This window comes from Neovison vison, chromosome 5 (genome assembly GCF_020171115.1).
Source record: "Neovison vison isolate M4711 chromosome 5, ASM_NN_V1, whole genome shotgun sequence".
NCBI classification, from domain to species: domain Eukaryota; kingdom Metazoa; phylum Chordata; class Mammalia; order Carnivora; family Mustelidae; genus Neogale; species Neogale vison.
This window is the reverse complement of record NC_058095.1, coordinates 2,243,077-2,264,431: the sequence shown is the minus strand read 5'-3', so window position 1 is coordinate 2,264,431 and position 21,355 is coordinate 2,243,077. Positions and strand designations below refer to the sequence as shown.

General features: G+C 58.2%; 1 protein-coding gene across 4 annotated transcripts in view; it reads left to right on the top strand.

Moving 5' to 3' along the window:
* The first annotated feature begins 6,121 nt into the window (after positions 1–6,121).
* The window catches only part of RNF213 (ring finger protein 213), a 105,879-nt gene continuing 90,645 nt past the window's right edge, over positions 6,122–21,355 (top strand). For 3 of the 4 annotated variants that reach the window (XM_044247263.1, XM_044247260.1, XM_044247262.1), the window contains exons 1-3: positions 6,122–6,247; positions 7,479–7,620; positions 16,403–16,644. In XM_044247263.1, coding sequence (XP_044103198.1) covers positions 7,524–7,620; positions 16,403–16,644 — 339 coding nt within the window. In that variant the 5' untranslated portion in view covers positions 6,122–6,247; positions 7,479–7,523. Of the gene's footprint in view, positions 6,248–6,845; positions 6,964–7,478; positions 7,621–16,402; positions 16,645–21,355 lie in introns of those variants that run through there. The other variant, XM_044247261.1, reaches the window with a different exon arrangement.

The following is a 21,355-nucleotide window of genomic DNA, read 5'->3' as shown; positions in this document are numbered from 1 at the left end:
AAAATTAACTTACAATTTACTAACTTTTGAACTTGCTAAATTTATAATTATATGATTATTAATTATAGAATTAAAGCTTCATTTTAGGAAAAGAGCAAAGACTAGAATGGACCGCGGCACGGAAAGACTTCGGAATTTGTTGTCCGAGGATGCCCGCTGGGCCCCACCGACGCCCCTCATCGGTGGACGAGTCCCTCTGGGCCTTGGCCTGTGCCCCGGGGCCCGCCGCGTGGTCCTGATGGTGCCGTTGGAGCAGGATAGGCCCTTGTCCATATGGCTCAGCTCTTATAAAAAGAGCGGTTTGGTCCAGACACACACGTGGGGAGAAGCTGTGTGACCAAGAAGGCAGAAGCCGGGGGATGCTTCTGTGAGGCAGGAACAGCAAAGGTGGCCAGTGAGCCACAGCAGCTGGGAGGGGGGCCCGGGTCGGAATCTGCCCCACAGCCTCGGGAGGACCCGCCGCGCCGAGCCCGGGATCCTGGCCTTCGTGCCCCCCGACCCCTGCCCGGTGTGTGCTGCTGTGTAACAACAGCCCGGGAAAACCGATGAGGTGTCCGGTGCTGGCAGGTCGGGCCCTCATCGGTGCCCCAGGAAGCCTCGTGCTGAGAATGGCAGACGGGGGCCTGTGGGCGTGAAAGAGGGTGCCAAGCAGTAGCCCATGGGCTCTGCCACCTGTCGCAGCTGCTCCCGGAGCCCCAACCGTACACTGGACGATGGCCCAGGTCCACGGCCTCGACGGGAGCCACACGAGCCATCTTACCGTTTCCAGTCACCCTAGCGAACGAGGATCGGTGAAATTAACGTTTCGTTGACCCGTTAGACCCGCGATTCTATCGTTTCAGCCCGTGGACTATACACAGCTCACCGACAGGACGGTTGGTGTCATTTTGCTCATAGGACGTCTTGAAACCCTGTTTCAAGGACGCTGTGGATGGTGTGCCCACAGCCTGCCGTGAATCAGATCAGCCACGCTTCGAGTGCTGCGGGCCACGTGTCCTGTGGCTGCTGGGCCGGATACCCCAGGTTTGAGACGTCCGCATCCGGCGTGGTTCGGAGGCCCCGGCTGCTCCGAGCTCCTGGCTCACGCCTCTGCTGGTCTCCACTCCATCCCTGGGGTGGTCGTGGGACTCGCTTGTGCGGGGACGTGGGGACATGGGGACATGGGGACAGCAGAGGAGGTGGCGTGCGGTGGCCGGCTGGTGGAGAGCTGTGTCGAGTCCAGGCTGCTCTGGACTCTCGCTGCATGACGTGGGGTGGATTGTCTAATCTCCCTGACCCTTAATCTCCACGTCCTCCAAAGGGCTGTCGCAGGGATGGAGCTGAGGGGCAGGGTAGGGAGGGACGGACGTGTATCGGGCTCTGAGGAGACACCGCGGCTGGGAACCAGACCTCCTGGCCCTGTCCTTCCTCGGGTTCTCCCCTCCTCTGCTCTGAGCATGAACCCAAGGCCTTCCTTGATGAGCCTGTGTTTGGGGGCTGCTCCCCTGCTGGAGGCGGCTCAAGGCAGGACTCTGAGGGTGGGGGGGGTGGGGGGAGCTTTAGGCCCCTGGCTGCCGCGCGGTGCTCCTCCCCTGCCCCAGGGAAATGAACCCCGGGCAGGGTGGGGGATCCCGTGTGACTCTTCCACCGTGCCTGCAGTCTGAGGCCACCATGGAGCGGTCCCCCCAGTGCCACCCGCTCTTACGGGGCCAGCCGCATGCTAATGTGGGGAGCAGTGAGTGTCTTCATGAGTGCCAGAGTGGGCTGGGGATCTCCGTCTTCAGTACAACATCCTCCGGGAGCCAGGCCACCCTGCCTGGGCTGACCCGGAACCAACAGCAAACCTTTTCCTGGCTGTGATGTGGTTACTTGTATAAACCCTGTTCCGCACAGACGTACCGACCCTCTGTAAATTCAGCGACTGATGCGGGCAGAGAGCTTGTCCCCCCCTCCCCGCTTTAGAATAATTTCAATCCTGTGGAAGGACCCAAGTTTATCCAAACCGTAGGAACCCTCTGCGGTACCAGTTGACTGGGTCTCTCCGGGCAGATCGGGCAAAGCCCATGGGGCTGGTGCCTGCGGCAGGTTGAATTCTGTCCCCTGAAGAGAGATCTTGACCCTAGAGACCTGTGACTCTGACCTTCTATGGAAACAGGGTTTTTGAGGAGGTCATTAGTTGTGCTCAAAGGAGGTCACACTGGATCGGGGTGGCCCTAAATTGACAGCTGGGGGGATGGAGACCCATAGGTAAGGAGAATGCCATCAAGTCACTTGGCTGCTTTCTTCTCAGTTCTGTGTCCCCTGCCCCCAAAACAAGGAACTCCAGCACCTCCATAAGGCTGCCCTTCTGTCTGTGTGGGCCTGCAGCCCCCGTGGGGACTCCGGTGCCAATGGAGGCGGGTTTTGGACCCCACTGTTGCAACCTGAGGGACATCGGACTCTGGGACAGTTCTTAACTCCGTGGGGTCAAGAGTACGATCCCTAGTCGAGAATATCCAGGCCCCGAACACTGGCTCCCACCAGCCAAACTCAGCCCCGACCCATCTGTACCCCAAAGCCTGTTTCAGGAGCCATGTGACCGCCAAGCCTCGCTCAAACAGACGTGTGGTCTTCCCATGGGAAAACCCAGAGCCGGAGAGGAGACCCGAATGCAGGCTGGTGGGTAGACAGGACCACGGCCGAGAGCTGCGGGCCCCTCTTGTTTTGCACGGCTTTTAGTTACACAGCTCTGAGATGAACAAGCACGCTCTGCTCAGGCCAGCCTGGTTGCACAAGCCCAGCTTTGAGGTGGCTGGAGGCCAACCCAGGCCAGGGCCACAGAACCACACGCCCCCAGGCCTAGATTCTCCTCATAAGGCCCCCCCCTTGTTCTCTGCCTCCCCCCACCCCTGCCTGCACTTACGCTCCCTGCAAAGTGTGCCTCCCTCCCGGCTACCCCGAGCCGGAGACCGTCCTTCCTACAGGCGACCCCAGGACCCTTAGTACCCACAGGCGAGGAGCAAGGCCGGCCAACCAGATAGGTGTGGGGTCCCACTGAATCCGTTCTGCAAACGCGGGTGGCTGCAAGGTCGAGATCAAGGACATTTCAGATGCTCCACCATCGGGGGTCTTGAAGATGCTCTCTGTAGGGTTTGGCCAGGTGGCTGAGTCAGCGGGCTCATCTGCTGGCGGCCTGCCGCGGACACCGGGGAGAATGTGCGGGCAGGCTTTCCGCCAGCAGATGTTCCTGAGAAGGGGTCAGGCTCTTTGCGGACGCTGGGCAGAGGGGAGAGAGTCAAGCCTGCAGCCTCGCACCACCGCATGTGTGGGGACAAAGCTGAGGGAGGTTGACACCACCTGAAACCTTTCCTCACCTCTTCCTTCCTTCGTCCCAGGACCCCATCCTCCTCCTGCACTGACGTCAGTCTCTGGTCCTGGCTCAGCTGCGCGAAGGAAACTGCGCCTGCTGCTGTCCTTGTATTTTGTTGTTTTTCTGTCTTATTTCCTAAAGGTGTTAGCTCGTACATGTCATTTTATGTCATACTATATATGTATTATTTTTTCAGAAGTTGCATGCCATTGTGACGTGTACGTTTATGGCGTGTATCAAGACTAGGGAGCGTGAGGGGTCTTCTCTGCGAGTCCCCGCAGCGGGCTCAGAACCCCTGGCTTTTCCGTGTGTTCTTCGTTTTGTCTGTATTTGGTGTACTCCGTGAGGTCTGACTTGGTTCTTGGGGTCGCTAACCATCTTCATGATGCAGGTGTCCTGGCGACAGGACCACATACTGCCTGGTTCTCAGCACCGAGAGGCGGAAATCTCTGGAACCCCTGCTTACCTTGGAGCCCGTGGTGGCTTGTCCCTGCACCTGTCGGAACAGGGGGTCCACGCCCCCCATGCCGCTTACTGACTTCTCGGAAAGTAGGGAGTCGGAGCCTGGCTCCAAGCGGGCTTCCTCTTCTGGAGGTTGCTGTCCTTCAGTCACCCTGCGAGTGCAGGTGACAGCCCTGCTCCGAGGCAGCCTGGCTAGACGGGCTCCTAGCGGCCGAAGGAAGAGGACGTGACCTGACACTCCAGCTAAGGCTTCGTTGATCTTGAGCCACCAAATAGGCTGGGAGTGCAGGGGTAGACAAGGCAGGACAGCAAGCCCGTCTCTCAGAGGTGACACATCCTTTTACCGTCTGCTTTCTGCTAAGGAGTGGTCAAGAACACAGAGAAGCGGACAGGGAAGATACCTTGGGGACATTAAAATATGGCCTTAAAATCCAAAGTGTGTCTCCCTCGGTGGGGCATCTCTCGCTGGAAGCATCCTCATTCCTAAGGTTGTGTTGCGTTTTACAGCCAACAGGCTACACCACACGGGTCGGGGTGTTTTCTCAGCCGCTTGACTCGTCTGGGGTGTGACCTCCCGACCCTGCCAGGCTGCAGAGTGCTGACCCCAGTGCCCTTTCTGCCACACTCCGTTACTGGGGGCGGGTTCCAGATTCTGGAGCCACGAGCCACACCTGCCCGTGAGAGCACGTGCAGGAGGTGCCCCGCCTGGCCAGCAGGGCTAGCCGGTCACTGGCCTGGAAGGGTGTCTGGGTTTTGCTCTGTTGACATCTCCCCAAATCTGATGGTGACACGGGACAGTGTAGGGAAGGGCTGGGCTCTCCCTTCACTTGCTAGTCCCAGAGGAACCCCAGATTCCTAGAACCTTCCCTGGATTCTAGGGACAGAAGCCCCCCCTCCTGCTAGGACCCAGAAGGGACAGCCTGGTCCAGCCTGCCCAGCCCAGCACCCTGCCTGATGCCCCCTTCTTTCAGAACAAGCTCTCCTGAGCCCCACACGAGGTCAGCACAAGGTCAAAGGCCACAGGAGCAGACACAGCTTGGATCCTTCCCAGATCCAGAGGAATTAGGCAGTGGGGGTGGCGGGCCGTGAATTGGAGTTTGTGGCTCTTGAGTCAGTACGAGGTCAGTCATGGCAATCTGTGCTGAGCACCCCGTAAGCACCTCCTGAACTCAGTGAGCTGGGTTGGAATGAAGAGGCCAGCGTTGCAGGGGGTGGGCACTGCGGGAGGGGGACCCCAGGAAGTGAGTCTGCTGTTCCCGGGCCAGAGGAAAGTCATTGTGGCTGGAGCGTGTGGAAGAGAGTGGGTTGGAGACACAGGCTGGAAAGGAACCCTGGCCTTTTAAATTGTCCTCATGCCAGATGGAGTTTGTAGCAGCCCAGGGGCCCCCAAGTGCTCTCAGGGTCGCTGGTTCTGCGGGAGGGGGCAGTGAGGAGCGTAGGGAGTAAGTAACACACATCATGTACTTTGCTTGGGTCCTGGCACACCAGCACTGGGTGTATTATTATTACTGCTCAATTCTCCCACAGCCCTGGGATGCCGCAGGGTGAGCTCACAGATGAGGACACTGACCAACGGAGGGGTAGGGGTGCAACGCAGGCCACGGCAGCCTCTTGGTTATCAGTGACCATCCCAGGGCTGGCGCGGACTGGAAACCCTCTACGACCATCAGCCACTGAGGTCACTAAATCTGTGCAAGGCCCAGATGCGATGGGGCTGGTGACCTATACTTTGCACCCGAGTGTCTGGCCTGGCGTCCTCTCTGCCCCTCGCTGGCCGGCTGCTGGTTCTCCAGGGAGGTGGGCGCTGTCCAGGGTGCTGGGCTCCGGGTGGGACTGGGGGGTGGGGGTGGGGTGGAGGCTGCTGGGGGACACCCGGGGGCAGACCCCTGAGGGTCCAGAATCTGTGCTCCCCTGCACCCTGCCCCGAGGACAGCGACAGGCAGCGCCTCCCCCTTGTCCACCGGGGGGCGCCATGAGAGGGCATTGTGGCCGCACCCGCCCTAACTCTCCCTGCCCGCAGGGGCGGGACCGGGACCAGAGAAACGAAACTGGGCCTCCGCTGAGGCTAGCACGCTGGGGCGGCGCGGGTGCGCGCGGGGGGGTGGTGGTGCGGGGGGACGCGGGTGCGCTGGCGGGCCGCGGGGTCCTTGGGTCTGGGTCGGGGCGCTTGCGTGCTGCGGGCCGTCCCCGCCCGCCGTCCCCGCGGCGCCTGGTTTCGGTTTCGTCTCGGGCCCCGCCCCGCGCCTCCCCTCCCCGCTCCGTGCGGACCCCAGCCCCCGGCAGCCGTGGGCGCGAGGCGTGCGCGGAGGAAGCCCTTCGCTGCCGGGGGTTGCCGGGGGCGCCCCTGCCTGCGTCCCCAGTAGCTCCCCGGAGCGCAGCATCTCCGCCCCGTGGCCGCCCGAGCGCAGCGTCCTTCGCGTTCCCAGCGCTGCCCGCCATCGGGGTCTCCAGGCCACGGTGGGCACCAATGCCGCGACGGCCTTAAGTGCCCCGAGGTGGCGGCGGGGAGGCCGGAGAAGGCGCGAGTGCGGAGATGGGGAGCCGGCTGCCCTCGACCACCCCCCCGCCCCCGCCATCCCGGCTCCCAGCCCCCAAGTGACCCGGCCCCGCCGGCGGGCGCGGTCGGGGGGGCATGGGCGTTGAGTCCGGCGCGCTCCTGAAGCTGGGGACGTCGGAGGCTGCTGAGTGGCTAGAGCATTGCCCGGGTTCTCCTACGCCTCAGGCCCCGGGTGGGGGCGGGAAACAGAAGGGCCCTTCAGGGACTTCTGAGCCCTGTTGTGGCTTTTCTGGTGCGCGGGGAAGCAGAGCTTTGCGGAGGGCAGCAGAGGGGTGGAGGCCCCGCCGGCACTGAAAATCGTGGAGAGGCCGGACCGGGACGGTGGTCGCGTCCCTGACCATGCAGGGATGAGGGGCCGGGTGGCGGCCGAGGCTTGGAGGGGACAGGTTGAGCCAGGGAACCTGGCCCACACCGTCTAGCTCTCCCTGCCCCCAAGAGCTCACTAGCTAGTGGACCGCGAGCCAAGTCTGGGGGAGGCAGGGCGGGCAGCCTGCTAGCCTGACCACTGGCCCTGTTCCCCCTGAGCTGCCCCAGCGCGCAGGCCGGCCCCTCGGGGCCCTCTGGCATCTCTGAAGTGCTCCCTGCCCCACCCAGTCCCCACGGCACCTGTGCACAGGTGCTTTTGTCTGCCCCTCGTCCAGCACCCAGCGGGCCCTCTCACACGGTGTCTGATCTCAGGGTTCTGCGAGGGCTGTGTCTCTGCTGGAACAGTGCCTCCTCCCCCAACACCTAGTTCTCAGTTGTCCCAGCCCCCAGGCCCAGCCAGCGGGAACAGTTTTAGACTCACAGAGGGACGGAGACCCCGGGAGGGGTGACCCTTGTGGGGAGAGGGGTGGGGGGTTGGGGAGGTGAGGGTAAGGGGGGGCAGGAAGAAAACCTGCCGGAGCCCCTGGTGGGGGAGGAGGTGGGGGAGGGGGGAGATGCCCGGGGTCAGGAGGGGCGGGTACCGGATGCGGGTTCAGGCTGTGAGTGCAGCAGGTGAGGAAGTGCTAGCACTAGGTTTTCGATTCAGTCGGGGAGCTTCTAGGCACTGTAATTTCCCTTTCCCAGGAAATGAAACTGAAGCAGAACAGGTCACGTGACAGGCGGCTCAGTATATAGTCAGCTGCCTGGGGACCCTTTTTCTTCCAGACCTGCAGGAGCGAGCCTGTCTGGAGCAGACCCACCCCCGGAGGAATGGAGTGTCTCTCCTGTGGCTATGTCCCCAAAGACAAAGCCCCCAAGTTCTGCAGCCAGTGTGGACAGAAGCTGTCTCCTATAGCCCCTGTACCAGGTAAGGGCTGATTGGGGGCTGTGGGGTGGGCAGCAGCCCAGCCCCGCTTCCCCTGGCTGAAATGGAAGCTGTGGCCAGCGGGCAGCTCCGGCAAGTAGCTGGAGGTCTTCTGTGGCTTCTGTGGCTTCTGTGGCTGCAGGACTCTTACTGGAAGCACTTTTGTTACAAGAACAGTTTCGTTTGGCTCTTTACTGGGGGCTCTTGTTGCTTTTTAAACACTTTCAATTTCATTTCCTGGAGAGCACCTAATGGTTCTCCTCCCTGGGACCGGGCAGTGTTGGGCTAAGCTGAGGCATTTCTGGATTGCAGAGGATGCTGCGTGGAAGTGGTATCCCAGGTGATGTGATGGGGTGCACGGTCCCCACAGCCTCGACAGGACCCTCTCTGGTGATGGGGGGCAGGTCAGTGTCTGAAAGGGAAGCATGTCACCTGTCAGCTCAGGTCCGTCCTTAACTCTGGGTGTCCAGGACCTCAGGCTGCCTTCCTTCCTTTCCTAGGTGTTCTGGGACCTAGGACCTTTGCACTGCCTGTTCCCTCAGTTTGGAATATACCTTTCCTCTGAGGACAGCACCATTACCCCCTCACCTCCTTTCTGTCTTTGCTCCTCAGCCCTCCCACCTGGAGGCCCACTCTGACCACCCCCAGTGAGAACAGCACCTGCCCGGCCCCCCGACTCCTGCTTGCTCGGGCTGTTTGCCGTTCTACCATTTGGCCCACAGCAGCGCACGGCTTCAGACAAGACCTTTGCTCTCTTGTTAGCTGCTTTATTCCAAGTCCCTGGCACGGCGCCTGGCACATAGTAGGTGCTTGACTAATAATTTCTGGACCCAGCAAAGAAAGTCTTGTAGAAGATCGTGTGTGTTTTCTAAATATAGTTCGTGTGCGTGTGTTTGCGCGAGAGTCAGTAAATGCTGCCTGTGCCAGCCCTTCTTGCTCGCTGACCCCTGGGTGATCTGCGAGGGTGCCCTGTGTGTGACGGGGAGGCCCTGGTTCGTTACTCTCTGCTGCGTGTGTACAAAACGCTTACATCCCAGATGTTTTTACTGGACTGTAAGAGGTGCAAGGAGGCAACTGGTTCTGCTGTCAGGTTTTGTTTGACTTTCTTCGGCCGCTGCCGCTTTAGGGAGGAGCTCCGGCTACAGTCAGACCTAGGGAGTCTGTCTTTTCCTTTGGAACACGGGGGGCTTGACTCACGCAGTCGAGCTTGCGTCGGCTTGGTGTCCGCTGTCCTCCTTGGCTCCTGGCTGTCTGGATATGGGACCATGGCCTAGCTGAGCTCTTGGTGGGTCCAGGCAGAATTTTCCACCTGCTAGGGCTCCACGCCCCTGGTCACTAGAGCATCCGCCTGAGTGGGAGACCTTGGGAGGGGGTCTTTGGCTCCCCAGAGAGTAAAAAAACCCAAATCAGACCTGTTGGTGAAACGGCAGTGAGCCTGTCCCGGATCTTGAGGGAGGAGACATCATAGATTCCCATTTTACAGATGCCAGGAGTGAGGCACAGGGAGGTAAAGGAAACTGTCTGCAGTCCCACAGCTAGCAATTGGCAGAGGCAGGATTTGAGCCCAGGCCGGTGGCTCCTGGGAGGAAGCGTGGGCTTGCGGCCTCTGAGGGAAGGGAGGAGGGAGAGTGGGGTGCTGGTGGCCCCTCTGTCTGCTCTGAAGTGCCACCACCTGGGCACCCCTGCTGGCCCTGGCCTGTATGGGGGTCAGGGGTCAGGGGTGAGGCAGGGGTTGAGTGTGGGCCTCCAGGGTGGACATGAGCGACTGTGACCAGGTGAAGCAGGGGGACCCCAGACAGGCAGTCAGAGGACCCTGAGGGCCTTCTGTGGAGTCTGGGTCTATTGCCTCATGTCTCATGGAGACCTACCTCTTTGGGAAACACTCGCTCTTCTCGGTGCTCTCTGGGGGGGGACGCAGTACCTCTGCCTTCCTTTGTTTTGTAGGGGGGGCGGTCTCGGAGCACTGCTGAGGGTGGCCCAGATGTCATGACTGAACTGGGAACGGAAGGTCTGCGCGCCAGCCTGGGCATGTGTGCCAGCCTGGACGTGTGGTGCTTTTACAGGATGCCATGAAGTCTTCCTGTCCTGGCAGCAGGCCAGCGGTCACCGTCCAGGGCCCCAGGGCCCCGCTGACCTCGACGGGTAGGGAGGGAGGGTCAGGTCCACATTCTCCCCCACCCCCACCACCTCTGAGATACGCCGGGAGTGCTGGCTTCTCACGTCGGGGCCTCCCCTGCTGCTGGTGGGAGCGGGGCGCACGGGATGGGGCTCCAAGGGATCCCCAAGGGCCAGGGGTCTCAGGAGCAATGGCGATCTCCCCCAGTGCCCCTGCCCTGCACAGCGTCCCCACCCCCATTCACGGCCAAGCTTCGGCTTATAGGAAGGGAAACTGAAACCAAGCTGGGGCAGTGCGGGGGAGGAGGAGATCTTCTTCCTGTCAGCCCCTCCCAGAGCTGGAGCTGGGGGGCGGGGGGCGGGGCAGAGAGGCCGCCGCCACTGCTGCTCCCAGGTGCTGGGATCTGAAGCTCATTTCGGGAGTGCGAGGCCGAGAAAGAATTCTTCAGGCGTTTTCAGGGCAAAACCAAGTGGTTTTCTGAAAGCCCGGGGACAGAGCCGGTGCGTGAAGTGCAGGGAGAGCTGCACCGGGCCTGGAGAGCCACGAGGGTGTCCTTTTGAGCGGAGGACGGATGGGTAGAGACAGAGGAAGTTTCCCAAAGGATTTTCTTATGTTAAAGACTTAGAGGAACCGGGAGGCCTGCCCGTTGTTGAGCTAAGGTAGTTTTGGGCTCTGGCAAGACAGTAACAGGACGACCCTTGGGAGCTCCTGGAGGAGCTTCATCCTGGCCCCCTTGTCCGGTGGCCGCAATTATAGGGAAGTCCCGTCCCCTCTACCACTTCTCACTTCTTTCTGCCTCGCACCTCCTGTGGCTGGATGCCTGGGTCGGGGAGGCCGGGGGCAGGGCACCGACCACATAAAGGAGCGGAAATGGGGGTGTGTGGAGAGTTCCAGCCCATCCTGGGCAGAGAGGGGCCCACGTTGCCCAGAGTCATGTTGGGCCAGTCTGATGAAGTTCTAGAATCTAGGTGAGGTTCGGTGGGGTGAGGTCCAGAGCCGACAGCTAAGAAAGAATTCCTAAGACATCTCTGGTGCAAAAAGGTGGTTTATTAAAGCACAGGGACAGGACCCGTGGGCAGACAGCGATGCTGCCCCGCTATCCTGAGGAGGGGCTGATTATATACCCAGGAATTGGGTAGGTGAGGACAAAGGGGTGTTCAGAAGGGCTATGGGGTAAAGAGACTGTCAGGATATTGCAGGCCTGGTTATTGTCAAGCCAAGACCGTTTTCCCTCTAATGAGGTATTAACATAAAGACAATTGGGAGTCTTCTGGTGGAATGTCACACTCCTCCGGTCAAGCTTCCTTGTCAGGGAGATTTAGCTTTAGAAGAAATTTAACTTTATTTACATTTCCTTCTACCCTAGGACATTTGTAAACCAAGGGAGACTCCTGCCTTGCACAATTGTGATCTCTGCAAGTTAACTGTTTGTTTTTCTTTTAGGGCAGTCAGGGGTGCCTGAGGACTGTCACACACATTACCCAGGGGAGCGGGTGGAGAGGGGGTGCAAGGTGCCAGCTTTGGCTTTGACCTCAGCCAGCCTCCTGCTCTCTCATCAAGTCCGACGGTGGAGAGTAGGGCCAGGGGGAAAGGTCAGGTTCCCCAGGGGACCCCCGTCAGACTCTTTCTTGAGTGCTAGAAGCCTATTATCAGGAGATGAAGTTCCGGCTACCGTCGTGACTTTTTCATTTTCTGCTATGTCCCAGTTTCCTTGATGTTTTTATAAGGGGAAAAAGAGGAGAACCTGAGACCCTATTCACATCCAGGGTAGGGCTGGGGGCCCCTGGGGCAGCTCAGAGGCAGGAGAGGTACAGGTAGAGGGGCCCCAGGCCGGGGGAGGTTTGGGGCAGCCCTGGAGGGTCCCTGGCCAGGGTCAGAGCCATCCTGCCTGTTCGTGCCTGTGGGGCTGGTGTGGGCACCTCGACTCCACGGCCACCGGCACAGGCCGTGGGTTTGTGCTCAGTGAACGGACTCCGGCCGGGTGGGGCAGGCGCACCTGGACGGTTGTACTACTCAGTGCCCTGGTTTTATGATTTCGATCGTGGTAAAACATTTATAACTTGAAATTTACCGTTTTCATGGTGTGTCGCTCTTTCATGGTGTGTGAGGCTCATTCCCGTTGTCCTGCGGCCATCCCCACCATCCCTTCCAGAACCTTCCATCTTCCCAAACTGAACATCTACCTGCAGTAAACACTGATGCCGCCCACAGCCGCTGTCACCCACCGTCTCTTTCTGTCTCTGGGAATGTGCCTGCCCTAGGGACCTCTGTGAGAGTGGGAGGCGTGCGTGCTCACTTTAGCCTTGAGGACCTGCAGGGCTGCGGCCCCTGTTTTCCAGCCGAGGGCTGGGCCCGGATGGCAGGGGCCCCCAGGCTAGCTGGCGGCCGTCCCAGGGGTGCGTGCGCTGCAGACCTAGGCCTGCTGTTGGGGCTTTCCTCGGAAGTCTGGGTGTCAGAGTCCGCGTGGCTGACGGCGTTGGGCCGAGTTAATTTTCGGTGATGTTTTATAGAAGTGATTTGGGGTTGTCGGTGAGGTCCCTGCCCTCTCCCCTCATTCCTGTGCTAATCAGCCATTGACCTGATTTGGGGACCTGAAGGAGCTCAGACCCATTGGCTCTCTGGGTACCCCCAGGTCTGCTCACCTGCAGGCATCCCAGCGTGCATACATGCTTCAGGGCTAGGGGACAGGAATTTGCTCCAATTCAGCCAAAATATCCTACAGGCAAGGACCAGGACCCCGACAGCTGTCCCCAGGGCCTGTTGTGGCTTCTGTGAAACTGTGGGAGGCAGCCCTGCTTCCCAATTGTCCTTCCATATTTGTGTCTACCAGGAAAGCATCTCCCCCGTCGGCTGGCGGTAGGTACTTGGCGGGTTCCCACGCAGAACGCCTACTAAATGCCGCGGCAGGTTTGCTCTTCCTGAATCGAGCTGGAAGTAACACGTGCTGGTGGGAACGGAGGTGATTGGAAGTGGTGCTGGGGAGCAATCGGTCCAGAAAGAAGTCTTCAAACATTCTTGGTACAAAAAGGGTGGTTTTATTATAACACAGGGGCAGGACCTGTGGGGAGAGAGAGCTGCCCCCGGACTGTGAAGAGCTGTGAAGAGATTATATACTTTAGAGTTGGGGGAGGTAAGGACAATGCAAAGTTTCCAGAAAGATTTTCCTGTCTCAGAGACTCACAGGATCCAGGAGGCCTGGCTAGCATTTCCTCTAGCAAGGCATTATCTCGGGAGAGTAGGACTTCCTGGAGGAATGTTGTATTCTGCCCATCTGGAGTGTTTGTCAATAGGGCTGAAGGTCCTAAGGAAATTTAATTTTATGTACATTTCTTTTGCCTTTGTTCCTCAAGTCATGAACGACCTTCCCATTAGAGGAGGGCACAAAAGCCATGAGGCCTGACCTCCTCCCAGCCCTGGCCCTCTGCATTGCCTGTTAACCCAACATTATTAAGTGTTTGGTGTGTCCCCTTCTGGATGTTTCCTCTGCTTGGAAACGTGCGTATGCATATGTGTTTCTGTAAGCTGGTGGGTCATGCTGATGTAGTTTGGGAATACAGGTGAGGCTTGGTAGGGTAGTGGGTCTGGAGCCGACAGCCAAGAAAGAATTCTTGAGATGTCTTTGGTGCAAAAAGGTGGTTTTATTAAAGCACGGGGACAGGACCCGTAGGCAGAAAGAGCTGTGCTGGGGTCATGTGCTGTGCCCCATGATGTGCTCTCAAGTTGGTGGGGTGAGAGGGAGATTGTGAGTCTCTGAGGAATTTTGGAAGCAAGATTTGCAGGGCCTTGAGGGGCCGGCTGGTGTTGGGAAAAGGTCATTTACTACCGCCTGATAAAACCTGAGTCGTGAGAACCTTCAGATGTATATCAGTGGGTCATATGCCTGGGGATAAAAATAAAGGGAGCTTCCAAAGGAATTTTCATTTATTTTTTATTTATTTTTATAAATTTTTGAAGATTTCACGTATGTATGTATGTATTTTAGAGAGGGGAGGGGCAGAGGGAGAAGGAGAGAGACTTACTCAGGCTCCACACCCAGCATGGGACCTGACGTCATGACCTGAGCCCAAATGAAGAGTTGGATGCTTAAAGCCGACTAAGCAATTTACGTGCCACCAAAGAAATATTTATATTTTAAAGGATCCTGGGGGTCGGGCTAGGACTGCCTTTGGCCCTTAGCAGAGCGTCAACATCGAGGCAGCTGAGTCCCTAGAGGAAGGTCACTCTGCCTGTTTCAAGGACTTGTCAATGGGCTCTAGGTAGTAAGGAAATTAGTAATTTTTTTCTGTAAAGAAAATTATTTTTCTTCTGCCCTTGTTCCCCACATTACTGGGCACTTGCCTTGTTCCACCATTTGTCATAAGGGACATGGCGAGGCGGATCTTGCCCCCAGAACAGTCTGTCTGGAGGAAGGCCTCATGTGTTTATAAGCATGAGGCTTCTGGCCCCTCTGGCCTGTGGGTTTCGAGGTTTCTCGTCCACCCGCGTCCTCTGTAGCACTGGGCGCTGCACATCTTGCTGGTTCGTGCCAAGTGGGTGGGGGCACACGGCATCTCGTGGATTCCTTGCTCACTTCCTTGATCAGAGACTCAAGCATGTTTTCGAGGGTCTTTTTCTTTGAACCACCTCTTGGGAAGCTCATTTTTTACAACAATTCTTACTGATTCTTCATCGGCATCGAGGCTGTTTAATCAGAGAGGACCAGAACCGCAGCCCCTTGCTTCGTCCGCTGGAGGAATGCACTGCCTGGACACTCGGCTCCAGAGCCAGGGGCTTGGGTTTCCACAGGGCTCGCCCTCTATCCCGAGTTCCTCTATCTCTGCGTCTTTCTCTGGTCCCCTGCTTTGTCCTCAGGCTGGCTGTGTTCATGAAGGCAGACGGGCTCACCAGCTCCGGTGCCTGGGATCCGTCTGTCTGACCAGGGAGGGAGTCACTGTGTGTTTGAAACCCCGGTCACCAGCCCTGGAGGCCAGCTGCACATCCTGCCAGTCACCGGGACCAGGGGAAATGCCAGGTTCTGATTGGATCAGGCTAATCAGGGATCGCACCACAAAGAGGCAGGTAGAGGCCAAAATGCTCACAGTTTATCATCAAAGGAGAGTGGTCCTGGGCGTTGTGTGCGATGCTATCCTTGCTGCTTTGGTTCTTCAGCCGTCATGTTGTGGGGGAGGAAGAATTTTTCTCTACCCTTCAAAATGCTTCTGGCTGGTCTGAGAATTAAATAGACGTGAGACAGATTGACAGGAGAAAAATCATATTTAATTTCTTTACGATGAGAGATTGCACAGATAAGTGAAAGGAGGGGTCTGCGTCACCCCGAACTCAGGAGAAGGGAGTGGGTCGGGGTCTGGGACACCAAAGGGAAGACAGCAGGTCTCAGGGAGATGGGAAGGAGTCAGAGGGGAACAGATGTTTGCTGGGCCATCAAGGAACTATGGGACAAGAAGACTCTGGTCCAGCAGGCCTTGCTGAGTTCTTCCTGGCCCGCCATCCCTAGTTCATAGCTTGATGTAGTTGTGTGTGGCGGCTCCCAGTTCCTCCTTCTCGATTCTTTTTTTTTTTTTAAGATTTTATTTATTTGACAGACAGGGATCACAAGTAGGCAGAGAGACAGGCAGAGAGAGAGGGAGAAGCAGGCTCCAGCTGAGCAGGGGGCCTGACGCGGGGCTCGACCCCAGGACCCTGAGATCATGACCTGAGCTGAAGGCAGAGGCTTTAACCCACTGAGCCACCCAGGTGCCCCATCCTTCTCAATTCTTGTAGGCAGCTGGGGGAAGGCAAGAATTTCTTCCTGAGTTTTTTTCAGCTCAAAATAGTCTTCATGACAAAGTGGCCCATCTTGGGGCAACTCAAAGTTCTAAGTATGTGTATTTAGCCATTTAATGTAGTTGTTATTAATTCTGAGTCATGTCACAGTCACCCAAAGGATGACTTCTGAGGGCCAAGTTCCAAATGCCAGAGAATTTACAGAGAACCTCCAGAATTTACAGAGGGGAGGTTGGGCACAAGACAGGGCCTAGGAGAAGGAAGAGGAAAGGGCTTCGGAAGCAGGGCCCAGCAGGCCTTGGCTTTGGAGGCCAGGCTGAAGGAAGGTTCCAAGTAGAAAGCCATCTGGAGTGGAAGGGGGGTGGCATGGGGACCCAGCTTTGAAAATAGGGTCCCTGAAGGACTCAGTTTGGGAGGGGCCCCCTCTGGGGATGGTGGCTGTAAACAGGAGCCACTCTGAGAGCAAAGCAGCTGGGTTACAAGGGTCAATGGGGGCAGGGACCAGGGAGGCGCTGGGAGACTCTGGGTCCGGCCAGGAGCCCCAGTGAGAGGGGCTGAGAGTGGGGCGCCTGTCCCTGAGAGGAGAGGAAGAAGCCCCTTGGGCAGGGAGGGGAGCGGGTCATTCTGTTTTAGACCCAGGGCTGGGCCACTCTGCTGATGCCGACGTCAGGAAGAGCTGGACGGTCAGACTGCACGCACTGTCCTGGGGATTCGGCCACTTCCTTGGGGCTGGAGCCGGGGTCCTGGGTCCGTCATGCCCACCCAGGAGCAGAAATTGTACCGAGGGAAAGTGCATGTTGGGGGAGAGGGCTGATCTGGCCAGTGTCCTCACGTCCTCACGGGACTTTTCTCCGGGACTTTCCTCCGGGACTTTCCTTGTCCACTCACATGTGTGGACCTTTGCAGATTCTGAGAACAACAACCCTGGGGCAGTGCCGGCCCCGGAGGAGAAAATGGAGTGTGGACAGGAGCTGAGGGAGGACGGTGGCCCCAAGGTGACCTCGGACCCTGAGGCAGAGATGGAGTGTGGACAGGAGCTGAGGGAGGACGGTGGCCCTTTCTTGGACCCGGACTCAAGTCACCTCCTGCGGGAGGATCAGGACGAGCCTGCTTCCAGTGTCTCCTTGGCTGGCCCAGGAGTGGGCAGAGTGAGTAGTTCTGGGCCCTGGTGGCGGGGGTGGGAGTGGGGGGTGGGGGGGTGGGGGGCGGGGGGAGTCTGTGAGGAGCAGCGACAGCCCATTTCCCCCCTGCTGGGCCCAGAAGCTGCCGCTGCTGTGGTCGCACCCGTGGCGGAACAAGGGGCCCCCCATCCTTACTGTGCGGCTCCGTGGGGCCCCCCCGCCCCCGATGGCTGCACGCGGGGCAGCAGCAAGGGCGGCCCCGTCTCTGCGGCTGCTCGGCCGTGGGCTCTGGGTTCCTGCCCCCCGCCAGGCCCGGCTGGGTCTGGAAGCCTGAGCTGCTGCCCCGCTGTGCCTCCTCTCGGGACCTCTTTGCCTTGACCGGGCTGGCGTTGAGGTATGTGGAAGGCACAAGGCGGTGTCGCCGCTTAGGAAGGTCGCCTGCTCACCACACACTCCTCGCCTAGAGTTGGGGTGGGGAGCGGGGCCTCAGCAGTCCGGGGTCGCCCGCCAACGCCAGGCCCCGAGTGGGTCTTGCAAGTGCGCGAGCCGACGGGGGCCCCGGGCAAGGCTTGCAGGGAGCGCGGGGACAGGTTCAGGGGCAGGTTGGGGACCGCGACGCGGCAGAAGGTCCCGTGCTGCAGCTCGGCCTGTGCGGACCCAGCAGCCTGGGGCTCCCGCCGGACACGGGGGCCCGATGCTGTCCTTCCGTGTCGGGGTTGGGGCCGGTGTCCCGTCTCTTCTCAGTCGTTCCTTGAAGTGTCAGGCCAGCGGGCCAGACGCGCAGCCGGCAGTGTCGCGGTTAGTGGGGGCGCCGTGCGGGGTGCGCGGAGGGGTGCGGCGGTGCGGGGGTGTGCGTGGTGTGGCAGGGGTGTGATGTGAGGTGAGAGCGGGGGATGTGTGTGTGTTCGTGTGTAGTGTGCGTGAGCGTGAGTGTAGGATTTGTGTCGTGTGGCTGTGAGTGGGACGCGTGGAGGCGCAGGAGTCTGGGTGTGTGGTGTATGTTAGTGTGTGAGGCCGGGTGAGGTTGGTGTGAGTGTGCGATGTGTGTGTGGGGTCGGGTGTGTGTGGTGGGGGCGTGTTAGCGGGCGGTGTGGATGTGTACGGTGGGGGTACGCACGTGTGGTGGGAGTGTGGGGTGTGTATGTGGTCTGTGTGTGAGTCGGGTGTGCGGTGTGCAGCTGGTGGGATGGCGGTGCGTGCGGTGTACGCGTGTGGTGTGCACGTGAGTGTGCTTGGGGTGTGAGTGAGTGGACTGTGTGTGTGTGACACGTGTGAGTGGTGTGTAGGGGTGTGGGTGTGATTGTTGAGTGTGTGTGTGAGTGTGTGTCCTTCCCCTTGGGGCGTCGCTGTCCCGAGCAGGACGTGGGACAGTGAAAGTTCAGGTGAAATCTGGGGGCGGGCGCCGGGGGGTGCACACCCACAGGAGGGCACGTGGCACCGCGAGTGGACCCGACTCTGAGCCCAGCAGGACTGGGTTTTCTTTTTTTACCTTGAAGTAACCAGAGTGAGTTTAAGGCTTTTTTAAAAAACGGGCAAGAATAACCAAGAATACCATGAAAAAGAAAAGTGTGAGTGGGACTTACCGCACGAAATCAAACAGAAATGAGTTACAAAGCCATAGTCAGTGAAACAGTGAATTCTGGGGGCGATCGCTGTACTAGAGGAGACATCCCTGAGTCAGAACCTAGCACGTGCAAGAACGGGGATGGGGGGGCTGTAAATACGTATCTGATCTCTGAACGGGGAAGAGTTTCTGGTAATTAAAGCAAGGGAAAAGACTACAATCAAGAGATCAGTGTCTTTGACTTAAGAAAATTAAAAATGTCATAGAATATGATAAGCACAAATGAAGGGCAAACAATCTAGGAAAAACATAGAATATTTTTATTTACATAAAAGTACTTTTAATGAAGAGTGAGATTCCTCAATATGTCAAAAGCTCTTAGAAATCAAGAAGAAAACAGTAAACAACCCAGTAGGAAAAAGTGGGTCAATGGTAGATTATAGTCTCTAAATGGTCTATAAATTTATAAAGCTCCCACCTCTGAACGCAAACCTGGAAAATAAAAAGAACTCCGAGCTTTTATGTGAAACTTATAAAATTAAAGAATGGATGTAAAGTCAGCATTTGGGGTGAAGCTCTCCGTGCACCTGCGGGTAGTCTGGTGGGACCCCAGCGAGGCAGGTGCTCTTCTTCTCTGCTTTCATTATGAGAAATGACCCCAGAAAGGCATCTGAAGGTTTCAGAGAGGATTTAATCACAGCCCCATTTTCTGTGGCCCAAAGGCTGGAACCCTCTTGAGATCCCCCCACCCTGGGCAGGGCCCCCTGGGTCGTCCCTAGGCCGGAATGCATTGTGGCCTCCGACTGTTATTTTCTCAAAGATGGAAGCCGTGGGGAAAATTCTTGCGATCCAATCACATAACTAAATAAACAAAAAGAGAAAAGAAGAAAACCCCAAGAATGGTAAAGGGGCACCCGTGAAAATGGCAGAGAAGGGGCCTGCGGGGTCCTGTCCCTCCCAGGGAAGCACCAGCCACACTGAGCAAAAGAGCGTAAGTTCAGTTGCACGTCTGGAAAGTCTCAGTAGCAGGAGACCTGGCCCTGGTGGCCGAGCTTGGTTTGTGGGGTTTCGGCCTGGCCCCACTCCCTCCCGGCATGGGGGGTCTAAAGATGCCGCCCATACTGACGGAGGACAGGAGCCCTGCAGACCGTGTTCTGGGGCTTGACCTCTGGGATGTGTAAGGATGAGAAGCGCTAAAGAAGCTGTTCCTGGAGGAGGGAAGTGGGGAGTCATTGCTCAGAGGGCATGGGCTCCTTTCAGAGGGGATGAAAATGTCCAGAACTAGATAGCGAATGTGTGCAATGGCTCACTGTACGTTCTGTGACTTTCCCGGTGTCAGAAAGCCGTGTGTGGTACTGTCACAGGAGGGGTTGAAAACAAAAGCCAAAATGCACACGCTCCCACCCGCGAAGGGGAGCCGGAGAGGAGAGCACAGGTGAATGCTGAGGGGTCGTCCCTGGGGATTCGCTCACGGGGCTTCGTGGCCTTTGCCCCGCTCCCTAGTGACCCTGCATAACGCCACGGTCAGACGGCACGTGCGTGTGTGAACAGGCTCGTGGGTGCAGCTGGGGTGTTCCCACGGGGCGGGGGGACTCTGCCAGGGAACCAATGGCCAGGGCCTCGGGCTAGGACAGGACCCTTTATTCAATGAGTCATGAATCAGGCACATCCCACCCAGCAATGGAAGGAGCGCCAAAAGGCTGAGTGGAAGCTTTTCTAGAGGCAGAAAGGGGGTGGAAGAGAAAATTATTAGTAAAGCATGCATTGTTTTCAGGCAAGGTTGTACTCCTGTGGGGGTCAGGCGGAGGGAGGGCCAGGTGGGCTTGCGTTCCTACAGAGGGTGTCCGGGAGGGATGGCCTCTGCCCAGGGGCGCGGGGTAGGGGACAGGAGGAAGGAGGTGTCTACGAGAGGGTCGTCGAAGCAGGAGAGGACAGCAAGGAGGCGTCCTGACTGTGTCGGGCGTTGAACTGATGGGCGCGGCTGAGTGACAAGAGGAGGGATCGTGCCGTGCGGCGACGCCCCTGGGTGGCCGAGAGGAGGAGGGGGCAAGGCAAGTTTGGGCACGTTCAGGACTGGCTGGTTTGAGTGATCGTGGTGGGCCCCGGGCTGTGGGGGTGTTGCCAGCCGTCGTGACCCCGGCTCTGGGTTGGTCGGTTTGCAAATGGAAGGGAGTCTTCCACAGTCCAGGAGTGAGCTAGCCCTGGGCGGGGCGGGCTTCGGGCTTAGCAAGGACCCCCAACTGTCAAAGCGCCATAAACTGCAGAAAATAAAACCCAGGATTAATACCGGCGGCGGGAGCAGGACAAGTGCAGGGTGAGGTGGGCGGGCCGTGAGCGGGGGTCTCCCGGCCACAGTCGGGCTGTTCCCCGGGTGAGCCAGTCTCTGGCTGTTCGCACACAGTAAAGGACCAGGGAGTCCTTGGGGAATGGGCGAAGCCATCTTATTAGGGCTTCAGTGGCTTTCAGGCTCGGCGTGCACCGTCTCCTCCAGGAAGCCTTCCAGGCTAGAGGCCACCTCTGAGATCCCAGCCCCTTTGCCATTGGCCTTCCCCACACACTTAACACCATCCATTTACATAGTCTGCTTCTCTTCCGAAACCACTGGCTTCGTGGGGCGGGAGCAAGCCTTGCGCTCTTGCTCCTGGTCCCTGCACAGAGTCCAGTCAGAGTGGAGCTGGCAGGGCTCCCAGGGGCACGCTCCGGGCCCTGCCCGGGTCCTCCTGGTCTCCAGCGGCCCTAGCAGCAACTCATTGGAAATGCAGACCCCCAGGTCCCCCACGCCTGCCGAGTTACCGTCTGCATGTTTAGCGCTCTGTACCCCCATGGGTGTTGGACAAAGTACTGCCTTAGATGACCTTTCTTTATTTTTAAGTTTTATTTATTTAACTCATCTCCACACCCCATGTGGGGCTCAAACTCACGACCCCGAGATGAAGAAGAGGCACGTGTTCTTCTGACGGAGCCAGCCACAGCCCTTAGATGACCTTTTCTTTATTATTTAAAGACTTTATTTATTTTAAGGAGAGGGAGTCAGAGAAAGCAAGCAGGGGGAGGGACAGAGAGACAAGCAGACTCCAGAGTGTGGAGCCCAACATGGGGCTCAATCTCTCGACCCTGAGATCATGACCTGAGCCAAAGTCAAGAGTCAGTCCCTTAACCACCTGAGCCACCGCA